The sequence below is a fragment of the Scardinius erythrophthalmus genome (genome assembly GCF_964197995.2).
Source record: "Scardinius erythrophthalmus genome assembly, chromosome: 9".
NCBI lineage: Eukaryota > Metazoa > Chordata > Actinopteri > Cypriniformes > Leuciscidae > Scardinius > Scardinius erythrophthalmus.
This window is the reverse complement of record NC_138229.1, coordinates 13,464,673-13,483,744: the sequence shown is the minus strand read 5'-3', so window position 1 is coordinate 13,483,744 and position 19,072 is coordinate 13,464,673. Positions and strand designations below refer to the sequence as shown.

Below are 19,072 nucleotides of genomic sequence, written 5' to 3'. Positions count from 1 at the left end.
TGTGGTTTAAACAGACACTTGATGACAGAGAGAACAAGGGTGAGAGAGGAAGAGAGTAAAAGTGATTAACTTAGAGGCAATGAAGTGGCTCTGGCTGGGCTTATGAACACGTGTGTTTTAGGCGGCTACAAGATGTGTAGTGAGAACTTCCTACGGAAAAGTTTTGAAAATGTCTTGCACTGAAGTTCTACATTTTGAGCGAAAGTCAAAAAGATGCTTTAATCCTAAAAATGCTGCCAACTGAGCACTCAAATGTTAATCAATTTACTACCAAATTAAAGACACTAAAGAGAAACCTGCTTCCTCAAAGGTATACAAACTATCTTCATCCCTTGTCTTCACATCCCTTCTTATTTAAGAAATGAAATCAAAATCTATTTGAGTTCTTTTGGCTTTTAGTCCATGTCTGTGAACTTCTAGGCTAATCTGCTATGTTCTCCTAAATGTTTGCAAAATTCACTTACATATTCAAGTGGAAAACAGAATAAAAATTCATCCTATTTGTCCAAGCAAATGCTAGAATGAGAATGTTCCACCCAAAAAAACAACTGAAAATGACTAGAAAGCAGCAAATCGTGGTTCACAGTTGAACACGATACGCTCGAACACTACCCAATTTTACCAATTTTATTTCAGTATTATTTATATACTATTATAGTATTTATTATTTAATTATAGTTTAAGTTGTAGTAATTATGTACTTTTGTCATTTTAATTCGTATTTTCTATTTATTTTATTTCAGATTTAGTAATTTTAGTATGTCAACTTAAAGGTCCCGTATTATGCCCCTTTTCACAAGATGTAAAATAAGTCTCTGATGTCCCCAGAGTGTGTATGTTAAGTTTGAGCTCAAAATACCCAACAGATCATTTTTTACAGCATGTTTAAATTGTCATTTTTTGGGGCTCAGAAAAACGCGTTGTTTTAGTGTGTGCCCTTTAAATGCAAATGAGGTGCTGCTGGACGACACAGGGGGCGGAGCTTCATGAGCTCGCGCTCAGTCTCTCAGGACAATTTCATCTCACGGAATGATGATAATATCAGAAACTCTCAGTAACGGTGTTCATTTCGAGTCGGACAATAATGCCTACAGAGTCAGAGTGCTGTATAGAGATGAAACAGGTATAGTTTAGTAGTTTAATTAAGGTTATTATAACGTATTTGTCATCTGCTTGTATGTATCCATTATTTATTAATAGCCTACAAGTCTGCTGTTTGAATGATGATCAAACATATACTGATGAGTTTAATAAAGTTTATTGTACATCACACAAAAGATGAAGCGTCAGTTTTACTTCAGAAAATCACCGTAAGAGCTGAGTAAACACAGTAAGTTATTAAAAGTGCGCAAGTACATAAACGAATTTCGGTAGAGTTGAGGGAGCATTCCTGTGGGCGGAGGTTAGTCAAAAAACGGTTCTAGTGACGTCATTAAAGAAGGAAGTAGAGGGATGTAGTCCAAACGGGCCGTTCGATGTAGTCGACTTCTGTTAAATAAAATATCTCGCTTGGCATTGAACTTTGAGCTTTATAATTTTACAGATATTATTTATACTCTAACAACAACATTACACTCTAACTAAAGTTTGAAACATGGGATAACGAAGAACGGGACCTTTAAACTTAAGTTAACTGCCATGGTCACATTTCTAATTTCCATCAAGTTTCAACATTACTAATTTCACCATTCAAGTTTTTTATGTTTTAAATAGAATAATTATTAATTCAGTTTTAATTTAATGTTCCACCAACACATCCAGTGTGCCACATACCAACAAAGGCATTTTTAAAAAGACATTACACATATGACTGAAAATGCTATATGTTGAACTATACTGATCAACTGTACAGTCACTTTCTCAAACTAGCCTACATTTTAACATTTTCGGAAGAAAGTGTGAGTAATGCAAGTCTGTCTGTGCAAATAAAAATGCCACTTTCACATATTTTGTGGGTGGTTATCAGGAAGTTTCTATGTGACTATCGGTAAGGTGTTCAGTGGTTTATATCAGGGGTTCTCAACCGGTTTGGCCATGGGACTCACATTTTCCCATGGTCATTAAGCCATGACCCAATTTTTTTTTTAGGAGTGAACCTAAAAACAATTGTGCACTCTACGTGCAAAGTTTAATGGCTGACTGGACAGGAAAGTTAGTTTTTCTGAGATGAGAGAATTTATTTTGTAACAAATTACAAAAATAATGTTAAATTAATAACAAAATCTCATTTGACCACAGATACTGAAACAGGACAACACGTTTTTCAAAATAAAAGTAATCTCTCATCAGAAAAACATAGAATTACATTTGTTGATGTTTCTTTGCCTTCATACTCCGCGACCCACTCAAAACAGTCTTGCGACCCACTTTTGGGTCTCGAAACAATATCAATTGCCCACTCTGCCATTATGCCATTCTCTCACTTCAAGTACATTCCATGTGTACAGATCCTAACACATGCCTTGAACTCTGGGAGAAAACAATCTTATCCTCCCCGCAGTGACGTGCCGCACTAAAGGGTTTGGTTCCTGTCTAATAGTGGCGGTGGTGGTGGTCAGAGGGTCTAGGAGCACTGCCCCTGGGACCATTCATAACATCCCAGTAGGAAGCAGCCTAACAATGCCTGGAAACAATTGGGATGAACATTCTGTGAAGTTCGATAACAGCTATTGTTCAATGCTGAGATTGAACTGGCGCCAGTGTATCCTGTAGTACCGAAGTGTCAGGCAACTGAGGGGGAAACGGGGAACTCGATAGTGTAACCTCCTGCTGTAGACCGTCCTTCCTATAGGATACACCCCTTCATTCACTTTACACACTTTTACCCAAGAATTACTCACGTTTCTAAGCAGCACAGAGAAACAAGAAGTTTATACATAAGATCCCACTTCCGCACATAAATAAAAGAAGCATAGGTGAGTTATTTTCTAGCGGGTGACAAAACTGACCCTTACGGGCCCTCAAGAGATTAAAACGGATGGAGACGTGAAGGTCGCTGACGTGTGTGAATCTGGAGTCATCTCACATGGAAAAAATACAGGAAGGATCAAGATAAAACCACTTCATTACAAAAGTTTCCTCTAACCTTTATCTTTATTTTTTCATGCTATTAATATACACTGCCTGGCCAAAAAAAAAGTTACTGTTTGGATTTAAATAGGTAAATGTTTAATTGTCTATGATTGGATCATTATTGCAGTGAATTTTATGTCTCTAGCATTTTATATGTTTGCTAACAGTTCTTCTGTGTCTTCTAGTGTGCATCTTTTAATTTCTTAAACAACCATTTAGGAAGACGCATCATATTTGCCTATTTAAAATGTTTTTGAAATGTTCTTCTTCAGAACCGGTTACATTTTTAAAAATAATACCAGAATAGACTGATGTTTTGATATATAAAAATGTCCCACACGTGCATTATTCCACCAATGTGTGCAGAACCACACTGAAACACTCAGACAGTGTTTCCTGTACTGCTATTCAGTGGCACCACAACACTACTAACAAATATACAGTGCGAAACCATGTGGTCCAACCAATTCCTGAACTATTGGATTGCATTTAAGCTGCCTGTAAAAAGACTCTTACGTGTAACACTCCTTTGAAATGTAAGAAAAAAAAAATCTATTTATTATAGAAATTATCTAAATATAAAAAAATTAAAATATTTTAACAAAATATTGTTAAGAATTGTAAATAGGAATTGGAACTCGAATTGTTACACTAAATTCCTTACAATTATAGCTTATCTCATAGTCATTCATGTTTGATCTGTTGTGTACTTTAAATAATTTTGTAACCTAAATTAACACTCCCTTAAGTAGCATCCAGTGAGCTATTTTGAGCTTGTAGCTTTGTTAGTAGCTTGTAGTGTCGTAAACTACTTTTAAAAGGGTAGACAGACTTTTAATGGAGTTAAAGTATGTGTAGCTAGTAGCTTGGGAAGCTACAGTTTCAAAGTAGTTTCCTCCACATTGCCGTGGGTGAATAAGCAGACAGACTAACTATATGACCCAGACTGAGCCTTGCAAATCGGATACGAGTTGCTACACAAAGCTCATTATTTCAATAATATAAAAAGAAACATACTGTACTAGCTAATCGAATATGAGCCAATTCTTTAAGCCAAACGCAATCAGTCATTGGGGATGTGGACGTTAAGCTACAAACTAAAACATTCAGCTACATGTAGTGTTTTTATTCTCTCAGTCAAACTAATGTTTCTTCATCCCAGCTGTGTTTCTAATCCCCTCTGAGGACAGATAACAAAGATCATTTTAAAATGTGTGTAAAATATTCAGTGCTGGGGGAAGCCCAGCATATTCAGCACTGGCTGACAGCCTGAACAGAATCCTCGGCGCTCCCCTAACAGATCTAATACAAAACATAGACTTAACACTGACAGCGAACTTCACAGGTGTGAAGAACAGGCTGAAACTGTTCTCAAATCTCCAATGCTCTCCCCATTTGCACTGTACACAATTACACAAGCATCTTTAATAAAACATTCAGGTACATCATTCACTGGTTCCTGTTTACCTAATGTGCTTTCGCATTAGAGGAATGTTTTCATAGTTCTAGAACTACAGGCAACCTCCATTTTTAAAAAGCTGTGTAAACACAGTTTACATATACTTACTATATGAACATGGGAAACCAGCGATAGATGGACCATACAGAAAGCTAATGTTAACGCCATTTACCTATCGTTTTTGTCCTGTGTTCCTTTCTCAGCCTCGATGATATGTAGCACTGCAAGTTGTCATAGTAGATTTTGTCGTTGTTGAACACCGTGCTTAAATAACGTGGTGGTGTAAACTGTGAATGCAACCAGGAAAACTGCCCTAGGGGAAAATGTAGTTTTCCCCACAAGGTGAAGGTTATTCAGTTTAGTGTGATTGGTTGGTATAAAAGAGCATTCGACATTCATTAAAAAGGGGCCTCATCTGCATTCAGACTTTATTAATTCCTCAACAGCGATAGACTTAAATCTATTTTTCTGTTTCCAACAGCCAACATTGAGCAAAGCTTCTCAGGAAAAAAAAACAGTGGCAACACTTCCAAAAGTATTCCAAATATGAAACAAAACCACTTTTGTACGGCTGCCAACAAAACCGCTGAAATCTGCAAAAGAGACTTTGGCAGCACATCCCCATGCAGTTACCACAGTCTCTTTTTTTCCTCACTATCTCTTTCTCTCCTCCTCCTCTTTTAGAGGCAGCTGTGCAAGAGGCCTGCTGATCTGGCTGTCCTCGGTAACTTTCCTCTTTCTCTGGATCAGACACAAGAAAGGGTGAGTGGCTGCAGTCGACCACTCGCCGCTAATCACCTACAGACAGAATTAAGCAATGCAATTCTGCAACTCCCTCCACGTGGATTAGGATTGAGGGCGAGGGACACACTTGAATCCCTGTTGAAAACCAGCAGCTGGACAGTCGTGTGTGAGACAAAAGCTCTTAATGTGATTCAATATTATATATAGAGGCATAGGGGACAGAGGGACCTCTGCAAATGATTAAGAATGGGAGAGAGAGAGAGAGAGAGAGAGAGAGAGAGAGAGAGAGAGAGAGAGAGAGAGAGAGAGAGAGAGAGAGAGAGAGAGAGAGAGAGAGAGAGAGAGAGAGAGAGAGAGAGAGAGAGAGAGTATGCGTGAGGTCCTCCATGTAGAGGGATTAACAAGCAAGGAAAATTTACCTTACTAACTGTTTAATCCCACAGGGATTAACACTTTATTATTGTCAAACCGATACGTTGTGTAGAAGCCCTCATGAAGCTTTGAATAATGCTAACACTAAGAAATTGCATGTAGAAATAAAATACAGAAATAACATTTTATGAAATAAACAATGAATAAAAGAAGTAGTGGTCGACCGATATGGGATTTTTAATGGCCGATGCCGATGCCGATATTGCGAAAGCAATCTGGCCGATTGACCGATATGAGGCCGATACAATACATGTGAATACAGTAAATGAGAGACATAAAGAATATTGGTGAAACTAAATGAACATTTATTGTACATACTATTTATGCAAAATTCTTTTTGCAATAAAAAATATTTACTAAGAAATTAAAATGTAAACAAAAAGGTAAGGTAACATTTCAATAAATAAAGTTTTAGTGCAGCTTCTTGTCTGCTATAATATTTACAGTCATTTTTTCAGTCACATAAATAATTACTGCTGCTTACTGCAGGTTACAAATAACATTTATCATTAATGAACCAATCTAAACAATATTCATAAATTAATGACAAAATAGTATGTGAAATTACATACGTTTTATGTACAATACATAGTTAAATATAAATTTCACATAGTTTATTTACACTATTTACTTTAAACAGGTTGTTTTAATTCAAGTATATTTAAATAATAATGATTTATGTGTTTAGTTTTGCTTGTTTCTTTAAAACGTTGCAAGCCATCTCATGTATGTGCATGACATACATGAACATATGAAAATGTATACTACACACGATATTACGCCAATCATGGATAAATAAATACAGTAGATAGTGAATAACATTTTCAAGGATTTATTTTCAAACGTAATATTATTACATAGTGTTCTCCTCTCATCCACCTCACGCGACCACTGATCTGTAATGCACGCGACCCAGCTTTTCCGTGCACGCGAGTCCGTTGGAAAACAGCGTCTAGTTTAAATGTAACCCGAGAACAACGCGCGTATCTGAGGAACAGCCAGTCACAGGAGTTTTGACTGTTTGTGAGGTAAAATGTTTTCAGTTTTGTTTGAATTCGTTTATATCACATCTGTGACCCCCACTGGAGCTACCGCTGGGCTGCGGATCTGATATATCACGGTACTACTGTTTGAATAGACTCTGCTGCACGCCTGCCGGAGTGTTTTTGTGTGTAACACAATGTAGCGTCAGGTTAGAAAGCGAATGCGAATGGTCATTTACTGTCTGTCAGATGTCTGCTTCACTTCTGAGTGGCTTGTCTTACGGTGCTGGGCGGAGCAGAACGAGTGTATTCAGTTCATTCACGCTCGCTCTGTTCGCGTCAGTGGAAAAAAGCGCTAATGCACAGTCACAAACTGTTTTGAAATATATCGGCCAAACGGAAAGATATATATCGGCCGATGCCGATATCTAAAAAATTCCAAATATCGGCCGATATATCGGCCTCGGCGATATATCGGTCGACCACTAAATTAAAGTAAGTAATTACTCTAACGGATTCTACTCCAAAAGTGGAGTGAAAGAAACTCAAAATACTTTTGCATTCCGAAGCAACCACAAAAAATTATCCTCACCAGCCAATCAACAACTGAGCAAAAAAAAAAAAATATATAAAATAAATAAAATAATACATAATATTATTAATAAATAAATTTTTTTACATACATACATATATACATATACATATATATATATATATATATATATATATATATATATATATATATATATATATATACACATATATATATATATATATATATATATATATATATATATATATATATATATAAACTTTGCCAGTTACATACAGCTTTTAAAGAAAAAAAAAACTGATATAGGAAAAGCCTGCTCATAAACAGACCTCACAAAACATCTTCACTATGCTGTATGCAGTGACATAATTGACTAATAAGCAAATTATTGCTGTGACTGATCAGTTGTTTTGGATAAAATCCTCCTCTAAATTGATTAATGTATTTACCATTTTTAACTTGAATGTGCAAGGCTTCCTGTGTCTGTTTGATACTGGAAACTGGTGTTTGTCATTAAATTATTTTAATGTATTATCATATTTATAAATACACTGCTTAATTTGTAGTGCAAATAGTTTTACCGTTTACTGCACTTTAATATTTTTCTAGTTATTTACCTATAGCCGCTAAATAATCGTAAGTCTCGCACATTCACAGAAGATAGCTTACTTCTGCATAAGATGAATGAATTCCATAATACTAATGCTTGATTAAAAATAATAAACACTGTGCCTGTATTTTAATGTAAAAATGTTTTAAATATATTTGAGAGCAACAGTGTCTTTCTATGTCTTTTTTATGCAGCAATATACTGATATAGTAAGTGATGTATGCAGCTATGAATCTAAAGGCTCTCCTCTCAACAAAATCTGATCACAAGTGGTCACAAGAGACATAGCTGTGATGCCAATGCCAAGAGTAAACAGTAATGTCTCTCTCGGCAAACCACCTGTGATCGGATCAACCATGACTGATGTCAGTGGCCCAGTTTTGTCTGGTATTGTGTCGCTAAGGCACTGAAAACATAGTGCTTTTTTCCCCAAGATTATTTTAGGTTAAAATTTATATGTAAAAGATATGTATAATGTAATTGCTGATGTCTTAAGGCACTGCTACAACAGCTCTTGAGGTCAAGTGCCAAATGGCAGAAAAGAAAACCTCTCATAAAGCTGCACAAAATATACTCACTTTACACATTTTCAGGAAAAATCCAAAAAGGGACTTTACGGATTCACTACCTTCATAATCCAATCCATTATAGACAGAGAAGATAATTCCTGTGGTCCACACAACAAACACTATGAGGTCTGTGCAACATACACAAATCAAAGCTGATTGAAAACAACATTCATGTTCCAGTATCTCTTTGCTCTTTAGTGCTCTGTGGTTTTATAAGTTGCTGCAGACTCTCAGCAATATTGGACCCCAAACCACAAGTCCTTCACCACTAACCAAGCAACAGGCCAGGACTGATTCTATCATTAGATAATACTTTTTTAATCTGTCCTTTTGGCCAAAAAACTCCATCCCCAACTGTCCAACTGCCCAAATGCAACTCAGCAGACATGAGTCAAAGCGGCCCGAACAAGGATTTTATCAAAGTACTTAACAAGGACTTCAGCCAATCCTTCCTCCTGCATTAATCACCTCCAGACAGTCTGTCCCTCAACTCCACTAAACAGATATAGCAGAGTTACGAAAATGAGCTGTCTGTTATTGAAAAGTTAATGAGTTGAGAATGGTTTTAGCATTTTGCTATGTGGTTGAAATGATTGGTAAGTCAAAATAGCCCACCTCTATGTATCTATTTTTGCCTGAAAATTAATTGCTCACATCCACCTAAGCAAAAACAGCGAGAGAGGAATGTCTTTTCTTTTTAAAATGGGGCTGCAGAAAGACCACTGCCAGAACAGAACAGGATCATGCCTTCAGACACACATGACACCATATACCTGGTCCAAAGAACAGTTACATGATGTGTCCCATGTGTTGCGTAATTGTGCAAGCTCAAGGGCTTTGCCCCAATATGCAAAGTTCTTCCGTATGTTCAAACTCACACTCTTCGAATTGAATGGATGAACCAAACTGTTGCAGACAGCCTCATCTCAGTGTAGATTATAATGTGCGACTGGCCACTCCAACTGATCCTGTCAGGTTGAAAACACAAACAGCTACACAAAGCACCACCCACACCACAAACTACTGCACAAACAGGGCAGTTGCGTCATAATCTGGAACATGGTTAATGCTTTGACACAGAAACTTGGCTTACTTAACTGCAGCTGATCACCTGACTTGTTGCTTCTAGCATGGTTGGTGTTGGCCGTCACTATTGCTGAAAGTAACCAGGAAAAGAACTGCCAACACATTCTGTCACACACACAGGCCTGACAACTTTCCGCTCACTTCTCAAAACATCTCAAGACTCTATGGTAATGTAAAAAAATGTACCCTTACGTGCCAGTGAAAACAAAGATTTGAAACGATTATCTGCTTATAAGGGGGAGGAGAAAACGGGTAGGATTCTTCTTGAGGGTGTAAATAGATTCTGGGTGATGATTTGAAAGTACAAAAATGTAATAAAAGTAGTACTTAGGGTTACATACTTCTCTGGCAATGCTTCTGGTTCCAGCAGCGCTCGCTGAAGTCCCCGTTGATGGTGGTGAGGGGGCAGGTGGTTTTGCCCAGAACCGTGCCGGGGCAGACGTCTCCGCACTCACGATCATTCTTATTGGCCATGATGTAGTTGTCCTCCACCGAGTCAAGGATCATGGACCAGTCGAGGGTGGAGAGGTAGCAGAGGTCAGGGTTCTTCTCCACGCGCACGGCACCACGGGTGATATTCATCAGACTGTGAAGGCCGATCTCCTTCAGCTGCAGCATCTCGAACAGCACGAGTGCATAGTTGAAGAAGAGATTATTGCCTCGCACCACCGTGAGGTTGGGAAACAGGTCGCTGAGGCTCTCCAGGCCATAGACACGGAACAGGAGCAGGTAGTCCGTCACTACTGTCAGCTTGGGGTAACTCAGGCCACGGAAATCCTCCGGTTTAGTCGTGAACATAAGCAGGATCTTTAAGTGGCCTTCGATCACGGTGCAGTTCTCCAGCACCCGTAGGTTGGTCACGTTATTTCTGATGTCTTTACTTGGGCAAACTGCAATGACAAAAAGGACAGCGAAATGTTAATTGGTTCAGTGAGAATCTACAGCAAAAATTGCTTACAGATGATGACCTTCAATTTAACAGGATTTTTACTAAACAAACAAGGAATGCAAAAATGTATTATATAGAAACCAATAAAGGCGATCATACACAGAACCATAAAAAATGATTAGAACTACATGAAGATAATAAAAGCTCTTCCTGCAGCTTTTCACATTCCAGTACTGCTTTACTAGTGCATGAGCTGTACAGCTGGAGAGATGCTTTTCAGGTGAATGAAAAATGCTTTGTCTAAGGCAGTGGTTCCCAAACTTTTTAGAGTGGCGTACCCCCTGAGGCATTCAGCATCGTTCTGCGTACCCCGTCTTTTCCACTTAGACTGCAGTCACACCTTTTCCATTAAAGGACAATATCTGCCCCCTTAATAGATTTGTTTACCTTTATAAATACCTTTATAAAATAAATAATGTTTTAAATAAAAAAAAAAAGTTCAATAGAGAAATATGCAATGATGGTAAAAACAAAGTGATACTTTAAGACATAAGCCATTTATTCACTCCGTAATGAAGCAAGTGGCTGTTTTTATGAATGGGTCATTGAATCATTGACTCTCACGATTCGTTCAAAGCTGCAGATTCGTTCACAAACACTGCGGTGTTTAATAACACAATACTGTGTTTAAAATGTACATCACTTAATATGACCCTTTTTGTTTGTTGAACTGTTGTATGAAATCAATGTCATATCTCCAGGCCATAGACACAGACCATGAGCCACGGATGCAGTCATGTGGATATTTGGGAAAAATTGCATTCTTGCTCATATAATATATTATCAACTTTAAAAACAAGAAATCACACAGGGTATGTTTAATGTATCGAAGAGAGTGAGATTTGAAATAGATCTGCATGCACAGTCTGTGACTATATTTGTTCTTCATGCTAATAAGTGCTAAATTCCCACTTTTACAAAGGTACATTTGTTAAGAACGGCAGAAATGTAGTGCAACTTGCTAAGGCAGCATACTCTGCACACACCCCATCATATGCACACTTCTTGTGCGGATGCAGTCAGTTTTGACTGCAAAAGATGAGCCAATTTGATTGGATGTCAAGTATTTCACCTTTTAGCCTACACCATTTTGCCTGTTAGAAATACATGCTCGGTTTTAATATTATTTTAAGGTGGGGTAGAATGAAACGAACAGCAAAACTCAGCATTTTGTTCACATACCCATGTCACGTACCCCAGTTTGGGAACCACTGGTTTAAGGTTTTAGTCAAAACCCATCGATTAATTGATCAATCGATAGATACTAATAATAGTATCAAGTGGTCAGATTAAAATAGACTGAAATGAATGAGTTTCTTCAAAAGACTATGAAACTATGAGTTTCTTTAAAAGACTAAAACAAAACAAAAAACGATGCAAAAATTAACAAAACTGCATAATTAAATAGAGGTTACAACAACATGAACACATAGCCTAAGTTCCACTTCCTAGACCTAGACTGTTACATGGCTAATTAGAGACTATTGTTTCCTGTTACTGTTCCCCTTTAAATGAAAAATGGCCCCACTGCTCAGGATTTTAAAGATTCCACAATGGTTTACACGAATTACACGCATACATGAACTCTGATGAGCGGTCAGCCTATGCATAACTGAGACCTTTCAAACACTGGGCAGTCAAAGCATGAGGCATTGGAAAGGTCAAAAATACCTTGCGCTGGCTACTTGTTTACACTAGTTATAACAGTGGCCCCACCACAAGGATTCATGAATATGGCAGTCCGGAAGTTTTGGAGCACGAGGAAGCTGAAATGCGTAGTATAACCCTACTTACATGCGTGTCCTCTCTCTCTCTATCACACACACACATAATGTGCAATACTTCTACACTAACACTTATTTTTAGCACCACACTCCTAATACACTATGTACAAATGGGGTGCCTGGCACTTGAAAAGAGTAGCGTTGAAGCACATGAAAGGAAGGGCAGCAGAGTTAAGCGAGACGTGTCCTGCTTGGCTGTGTGTAGTCATTAATTTTATGCAGTGAATCCCTGAATGACGCTCTAGCTAAACTTAAACACTGAACATCAAATGGTGAGTAATGCAAGTAACAAGCATGCATTAATTTAAGAGATGGATGCATCAGTTTAACTGATTTTTTTTTTATGTGGAAAACCACAAACAACCATGTAGGCTAGATTAAATTTGTTTTAAAGACAAAAATTCAATTACTTAATACTTTAAATAAAATTATTTCCATGTAATAACATTTATATTCAACAAGAAACAGAGAACAAGTTTTTAACAAACTTTAATTAATTTAATTAACAACACATAAAATAACATAAGAAGTAAAAGCAGATTTCATTTTAAAACACATAGATCGTAACTTTTAACAAGTCTGAAGTTCAATTTAAAGTAAAATTTAGGTTTAAAATAAGTTTTGACAAGAATAAAAGAAAATGTTTAAAGAAGAAAAGGCACTTAACTGAGGTAGTGATTTATGGCAACGTTCAAACGGAAAAGCTAGTCTGCTTTGTTACAGACCTGAAAAGTATATTCAGACCTGACATTGATTGAAATCTGCATTCAATCTGCATAAGTGTGTTTGCCTTAGCAGGCACCATTAAGAGATCAAAATAAATCAAATGATTTATAATGCAAATGTTCTTGAATGAAGAAATATAAATGCGGCAAAAGGCCAAACCACACAAAGTATTCACTTTACTCTGAAACAAGACAAACAATGGCAAACATTTAAACCAGGACACAGGAAGGAACTGTTTGACCATATAAAAGCAGAAGTCTTAAAATGAGGCGTGTCTCCACACCTCTTGTCCCACTTCCTCTTTGAGGTTTCACTGGTTTTTATTCCTGGGTTTAACACAATAAACCAAATTATAATTGAACAATTTGGCTTTTTAAGGAAGTAGGCTAACTTACACATTAATGTACATTTTATCTCAAAGCATTAAAAATAATATCAAACATCATAATAGTCATGGACATGCTTTGTGCATCAGGCCAGACTACAATTAAGGAACATCCTTCATATCTCTTTTATATTTAAGGCATATTACAGCATATTTAGGCAATATTCTATATAAGTTGGGGGCATAAAAGTGACACCATTGACGCTACCACCCCCCTGCTGCAACAAAGGTTACAGAAAATAAATTTAGCACACAGAAGTATATTAGGTAACCAATAACAGCGAGAGGAGAAGAGAGTCTAGACATGGGATGATTTAAAGATGCACCTGCACACCAGCTGCTGTGGTGTCCTCAAACTGGATGAGAAGAACAATATTACTGGGAGAGTTCCCACCGCTAAACTGTGTAAGTCTCTGCCCATACACTTAAAATACGGAGAAAAGAGGGGTCTAACAGTTGTTGCTCAAGAATTTGCACGAGCGGAATAAGTTCCGATTTGAGTCTGCAACAATCTGAATCTATTTTAAAACTTGTGAGAGACAAGCTGCACGTGAAATTACAATTGCTCGAAGGTTGGGAATTACTTTAGATTTGATATATGAAACATTTTGCATTACAAATTACCCACAAATGTGCTTAGAAAAAAAAAAAGGATTAATGAGCCTTAATTGATAAAAGCCCTGGATTCAAACAAGATTTAATGTCTGACGCACAATCAGGCTTGTTACAAATTACGTAAACCACAATGATATAGCAAAAAACTGCATTACTAAGTAACCTCCTTGTGAGACAATAAAACCACCTGAACAGCCGGACTTCAAAACTCTTAAGGGGAAGGTTGTAATGTCGCTCGCACAGACTGAATGAGGTGATCACAAGGGGAATCACAATAGAAACTGAACGTGTACGCAATCAGGAAACACTGAGAACACATGGAGTGATGTGGCTACAGGGTGCAGCAAATACATTTGAAATGATTTCTCATAGCTGAAGTGGCCATTGTCATGTCAGACAGGAATTCACAAGGATGAACAAACATAGCAATTACAAAATTACATGACCTGTTTTTGGATATTAGTAATGTAACCAGGCAGGTGATTGAGTCAAACGGTTCGAATTCTAGTCTGTAGAGGTACACATTATGTTGTCAAATGCTTTCCGTGTCTGTAAAGACAAGACTGACAGAAGAATTTTAAGAGTGACAGCTGTACTATTAGTTTGCTCAAATAAAAATGTACAAACAAACTGACTGACTAGCAGAAATACAGATAGTAAAATAAGAAGTACAGGTAAAATAGTACAGGAAAGACTGTACGAAAAATAGTACAGGAAAGAGCATTCCTTTTAGATTGAAATTAAGCATGAAATGCACAAAAAGGAGTTGTTGTTAATAATATATAGTCAAATCTGGGACTCAAAATCTAAATTAAACCTGGAAATAAACAAAGTATTTTTTTTTAACTGAGAAAAAATATGACACACTGAATAAATCATTTAAATTTTGCATTATTTCAAAGTCAATAATCAAATAAAGAAATTTGTGATATACAAAGGTCAGATGTTCTTGTTTCAATTTAAGTACAAGATGCTCTTTGATTTGTCTCAAATCAAGCTGTGAAACATCAAAACTTGATCATCAGCTTTTATTTGGGAAATTCACGCAGTTTGTGTGTCATTACAGCAAAAGGGCCACAAACCAAATTCATTCAAAGACATTCTTGTTAATCTTTTTTTTTTTACTCACAGATTATAATTTGAAATGGGGGAAAAAAAACCATGAGATCAGAAAAATGATCAAAGATTTTAACCCCACTGTATGTAAGTCAGATGTTTAACTTTGCATTAATAAATGTTCCAAAATAAGTTGGGCTCTGAGCACATTTCCAGTCTGACAGGCTTGAACTGAGGCCCCAAAATAGTTTCACTCTTCCCTACAGTGGTTCACTACAAGCCTGAGAGGAACAAGAAGGGGGCAAACAATTACACAACTTGTTTATGTTCAATCTGCTCTTAAAATCCCGCACAAACTGGTTTCATGATATTACTCAATCCTTTTATTTTCATAAAAAGGTAGCATGCACCCTCAGGTGTTAACTTACCTACTGCTAAAAACTATGTTGTGACAAAACACAAAGACGCAACGCACTTCAAATATGTTCCTTTCACATTACCTGGGAATGAGCCAATCTGACCGATTTTATTGACGATACAGAAAATTTAGCCAAGCAACATTTTAAATAAACAGGAATTAATATCAGTACTAAAATGTATATATTCAGAGAGAGGCCTACAGTGTAATACGAATTAAAAGGCTGATTAAAGCCACATCAGATTATTACAGACAGAAAGGGACCAACAGTCTTTTCATTCGTAACTTTCCATGCAGTGTTTGTTATTAGCTTTTCAAACGTCTGTAGACCTTAACCTAAAACCTAGCATAGATTTTACACGTAGTACTCCTCTGACATACAGTAGTCTAACCGTCAGACACATGGAACAGAGTCCCAAAATGGAAACTGGCAGAACTTTGAATGCATAAATTTCATCCAAACCAAGGCTATATTTAGAAATCCGCAGGGCAACAAGATAAGAAAAATGTGCTTAGGGTTTTAATACTGCTCACAAATCAACAAATAAAGCCTGAAATTGTCTTAAAGTCTCATTATAATGAAATGCAACTTTGAGTATTTCATTTGGTTTCACCCAAAAAAAAACATGATGCCAAAAACACTACTGTAATGTTTAATTTTCCAAAAATATATGGTAAAACTAATTTGTTGGGTGAACTGAAGATAAGCCAATGTTTTGTTAGGAGCTGAACACAGCCAAGTGTGTCAAAAGCATGCTTATATTTATTTAGCTGTTGCAAGAAGTCTTCCAAGAGCACTAAAATAGAAAACAACAAGTGGTACCTAATTAAACAACAATTTAGATCACTAATGTACTGCCTCATTAAAAAACAACTACCAGCATGTTTATGGCATGTGTTCAGTAATACATTCTAAGCTGGGTGTTTCATATAAAGTTTTAATTCAAAAGTAACATATTAACTATATTAAGCATTTAATAAGTATTAAATTATTTACTACACATTGAGCTATCTCTCTACAAATAGTAATAATCAGGCATGCAGATAAACTACATTCATCTATTATTCTGCATTAAACAACATTTTCTATTCATGTAACAGGTCTTTAAAACTGCACTGCCTTGAGTTGATCAAGGCATTAGTGATAAATGAAGACTTAAATGGATCAGATGTTCCGCATTGACTGCCTCAGTGTTGACAGAATATTTCTGACTAGATTGCTAATAGAATTTGTGCCCTGCTGATATCAATCTACAGTAGGCGAGAGCTCTAGTATAACTTTTCTGGCAAAGTAATGAACTTTCCAAACTCATAAAGATCGGATCACAGTCAGGTTTCATGATTTCTTTGAACAATAAATAAAAAGACGGGGCTATAGGTCTCGATTTAACTGATTAGGATTTAAAATCCTCTTCCAACTCTGTGAACTCTGCAAATGGCTGCATGAAACAGGGGCCTGGCTGAAGTTGAAAAACATTTCCGAGCCTTACTAGCAGTTCGAGCTACGAATAGATCAATACTGTCCTCAAACGATCGATAATCTGGCTTTAGGTTCAAGGCACACACTCTGTATAATCGACCGTGTCATTAAAGCCAGTCAGTGAAATGATTAATCGAAATGAAAACGATGCAATATTTGATTTGCTCGTCCCTTGCCCTGCAATGTCCTTCTGTCTGGCTCTGCTTTACCAAATGTGTCACAGTGGTCAAGAACTACGATCCCCTTTTCCCTTTCAGATTGGTCGATAACGTTTGTAGAATAACACTTAAACAGACAAGACTCCTAGAATATTAAATCCGTGTTCATGTGAAAGACAAAAAAAAAAAAGCCGTTAAGTTACACTTACTTTCTCCATTTGTTTGTTGACAGTAGCAAACAGTGTAGACAGACGCAACCAAAACAATCAAAGTCCGCAGCCGCATTTTGACCCCAGGGAAGCCGAAAATCAGTACGAAAATCCCCTCCGAGCTGTCTTCGTGTGGGTACTAATCTGTTTTAATAGTCCGGTGTTGTTTTGGAAGATAAAAATTAAAAAGAAATGAAAAAAAGACCTCCGTCACCCCCCTCAGAAAAAAAAAATGGGCGGAGAGGAAAGTTCAACGTGTTCAATCCACTCGCGCTGCTGCTCCGCGCGCGCACCGACGGATGCTGATATGAAGGCTCGAGCGCTAAGCTAATGACAGCGCGTGCGGCGACTTTCATTCAGTGTAAAATAATCCACACGAATAAAGCATGCGGGCGGCATCATCTACGATGAGCAGCCGAATCATTTCCGATCGATTGCATATATGTCCAGAACTTGCGCAGATTGCTCCAACCGAGCCTGGCGAGAGAGAGAAAAAAAGAAGGGAAAAACACTGTTACAGCACGGGGAGGAATGGCTGCGCACAGAGCGCAGGCCAAAATAATCAATTGAGCATCTGCACGAGAGACTTTTTTGTTGCAATGTTTCGATTTTTTTTTTTTTTTCAAAAGGAAAGACCTTGTAGTGATAGGCTAATAAACGCTTTACAGACTCATAAGTTGCTCTCGCGAAATATTCAAGATTTCCAGGGTTCGTGATGGGCGGATTTCAGTATGTACTTTTTCAAAGTCCCTGCTGACAGCGAGCTTTCGCCGTAGTGCGTTTACGGCTCATCGGACAACACGCTGAAGTTTCACCGTACTACTCCTCATTATAGACTGTAAACCGACAGCCTAGTAAATCGCTGCAGTGCTGAGGGCGTCTGCAAAAACACTGCAGAACCCTGAGGTTTCCGCGACACTTCCAAGCACAAATGTTCCACACATGCAGTCTTTCTACGTCGCTTTTTGCTGGCGAGCGCCTCACAGATCAATATAACGAAGTGAAGCTGGTTCCGCAGAGGTCACTGACTAGTCTTTAACACTCGAGGAGAATAAAAATGCAAGAACAAATGTGTGTTTTTATTTAGTCCACACGCTGGTTGTAGCTAGTGCATTGACTTATCCCCTCGCTCGAGGATCTCCTTTCTTGTCTTTGCGCCAGTAAACAAGACCTGCCAGAGAGGCAGAGCACAGGGGGAAATGTGGACTGGAACGACGGACTGAGAGTAACAGTGCGCGCTCTAAACATTAGAATGCACTTTGCATATTATAAAAAAGAAAAAAAAAAAATATCTTCTAGAGAATGCATCGACATGAAATTATATGCACAGCATAGACCATTTTTGTACTACATATATATGTATGCATATAAATACATTCCCATATTTAGCTACTTCAAATGTAAGTTCAATCTACAACCTCTCCATAAAGGCTGTGTAATTTAATGGTAAGTACAAAGAGTAGTGAACTCAATTCAACTGTGTAATTTAATGGTAAGTACAAAGAGTAGTGAACTCAATTGAATTTAGTGATCGTGGATGCTCTGCGGTCTCTTTACTCTCTCATAATAAAATAATTTCAGCTCAGATCAATATTTCATGTCCATTTATGTCTTTGTAGGCAAGATAATGTAGCCTACAACCAGCCAGCCGGGCATCATCACACACAAAAAAACCGTCAGTGTCCTCCTGATTACCCTGTCAGGGTTTATTTTGTGATATTTGGAAAATACTCTTAAAGGGACAGTTCACCCAAAAATGAAAATTTTGTCATTATTTACTCTCA

General features: G+C 37.4%; 1 protein-coding gene across 1 annotated transcript in view; it reads right to left on the bottom strand.

The window, feature by feature from the left end:
- The window catches only part of insra (insulin receptor a), a 70,426-nt gene extending 51,991 nt beyond the window's left edge, over positions 1–18,435 (bottom strand). The window contains exons 1-2 of the mRNA XM_081375084.1: positions 17,289–18,435; positions 9,850–10,398 (exon numbers count right to left, since the gene is read on the bottom strand). Of these exons, the coding sequence (XP_081231210.1) occupies positions 9,850–10,398; positions 17,289–17,364 (625 nt within the window). The 5' untranslated portion in view covers positions 17,365–18,435. The remainder of the gene's footprint in view (positions 1–9,849; positions 10,399–17,288) is intronic.
- Between the last annotated feature and the right edge of the window lie 637 nt (positions 18,436–19,072).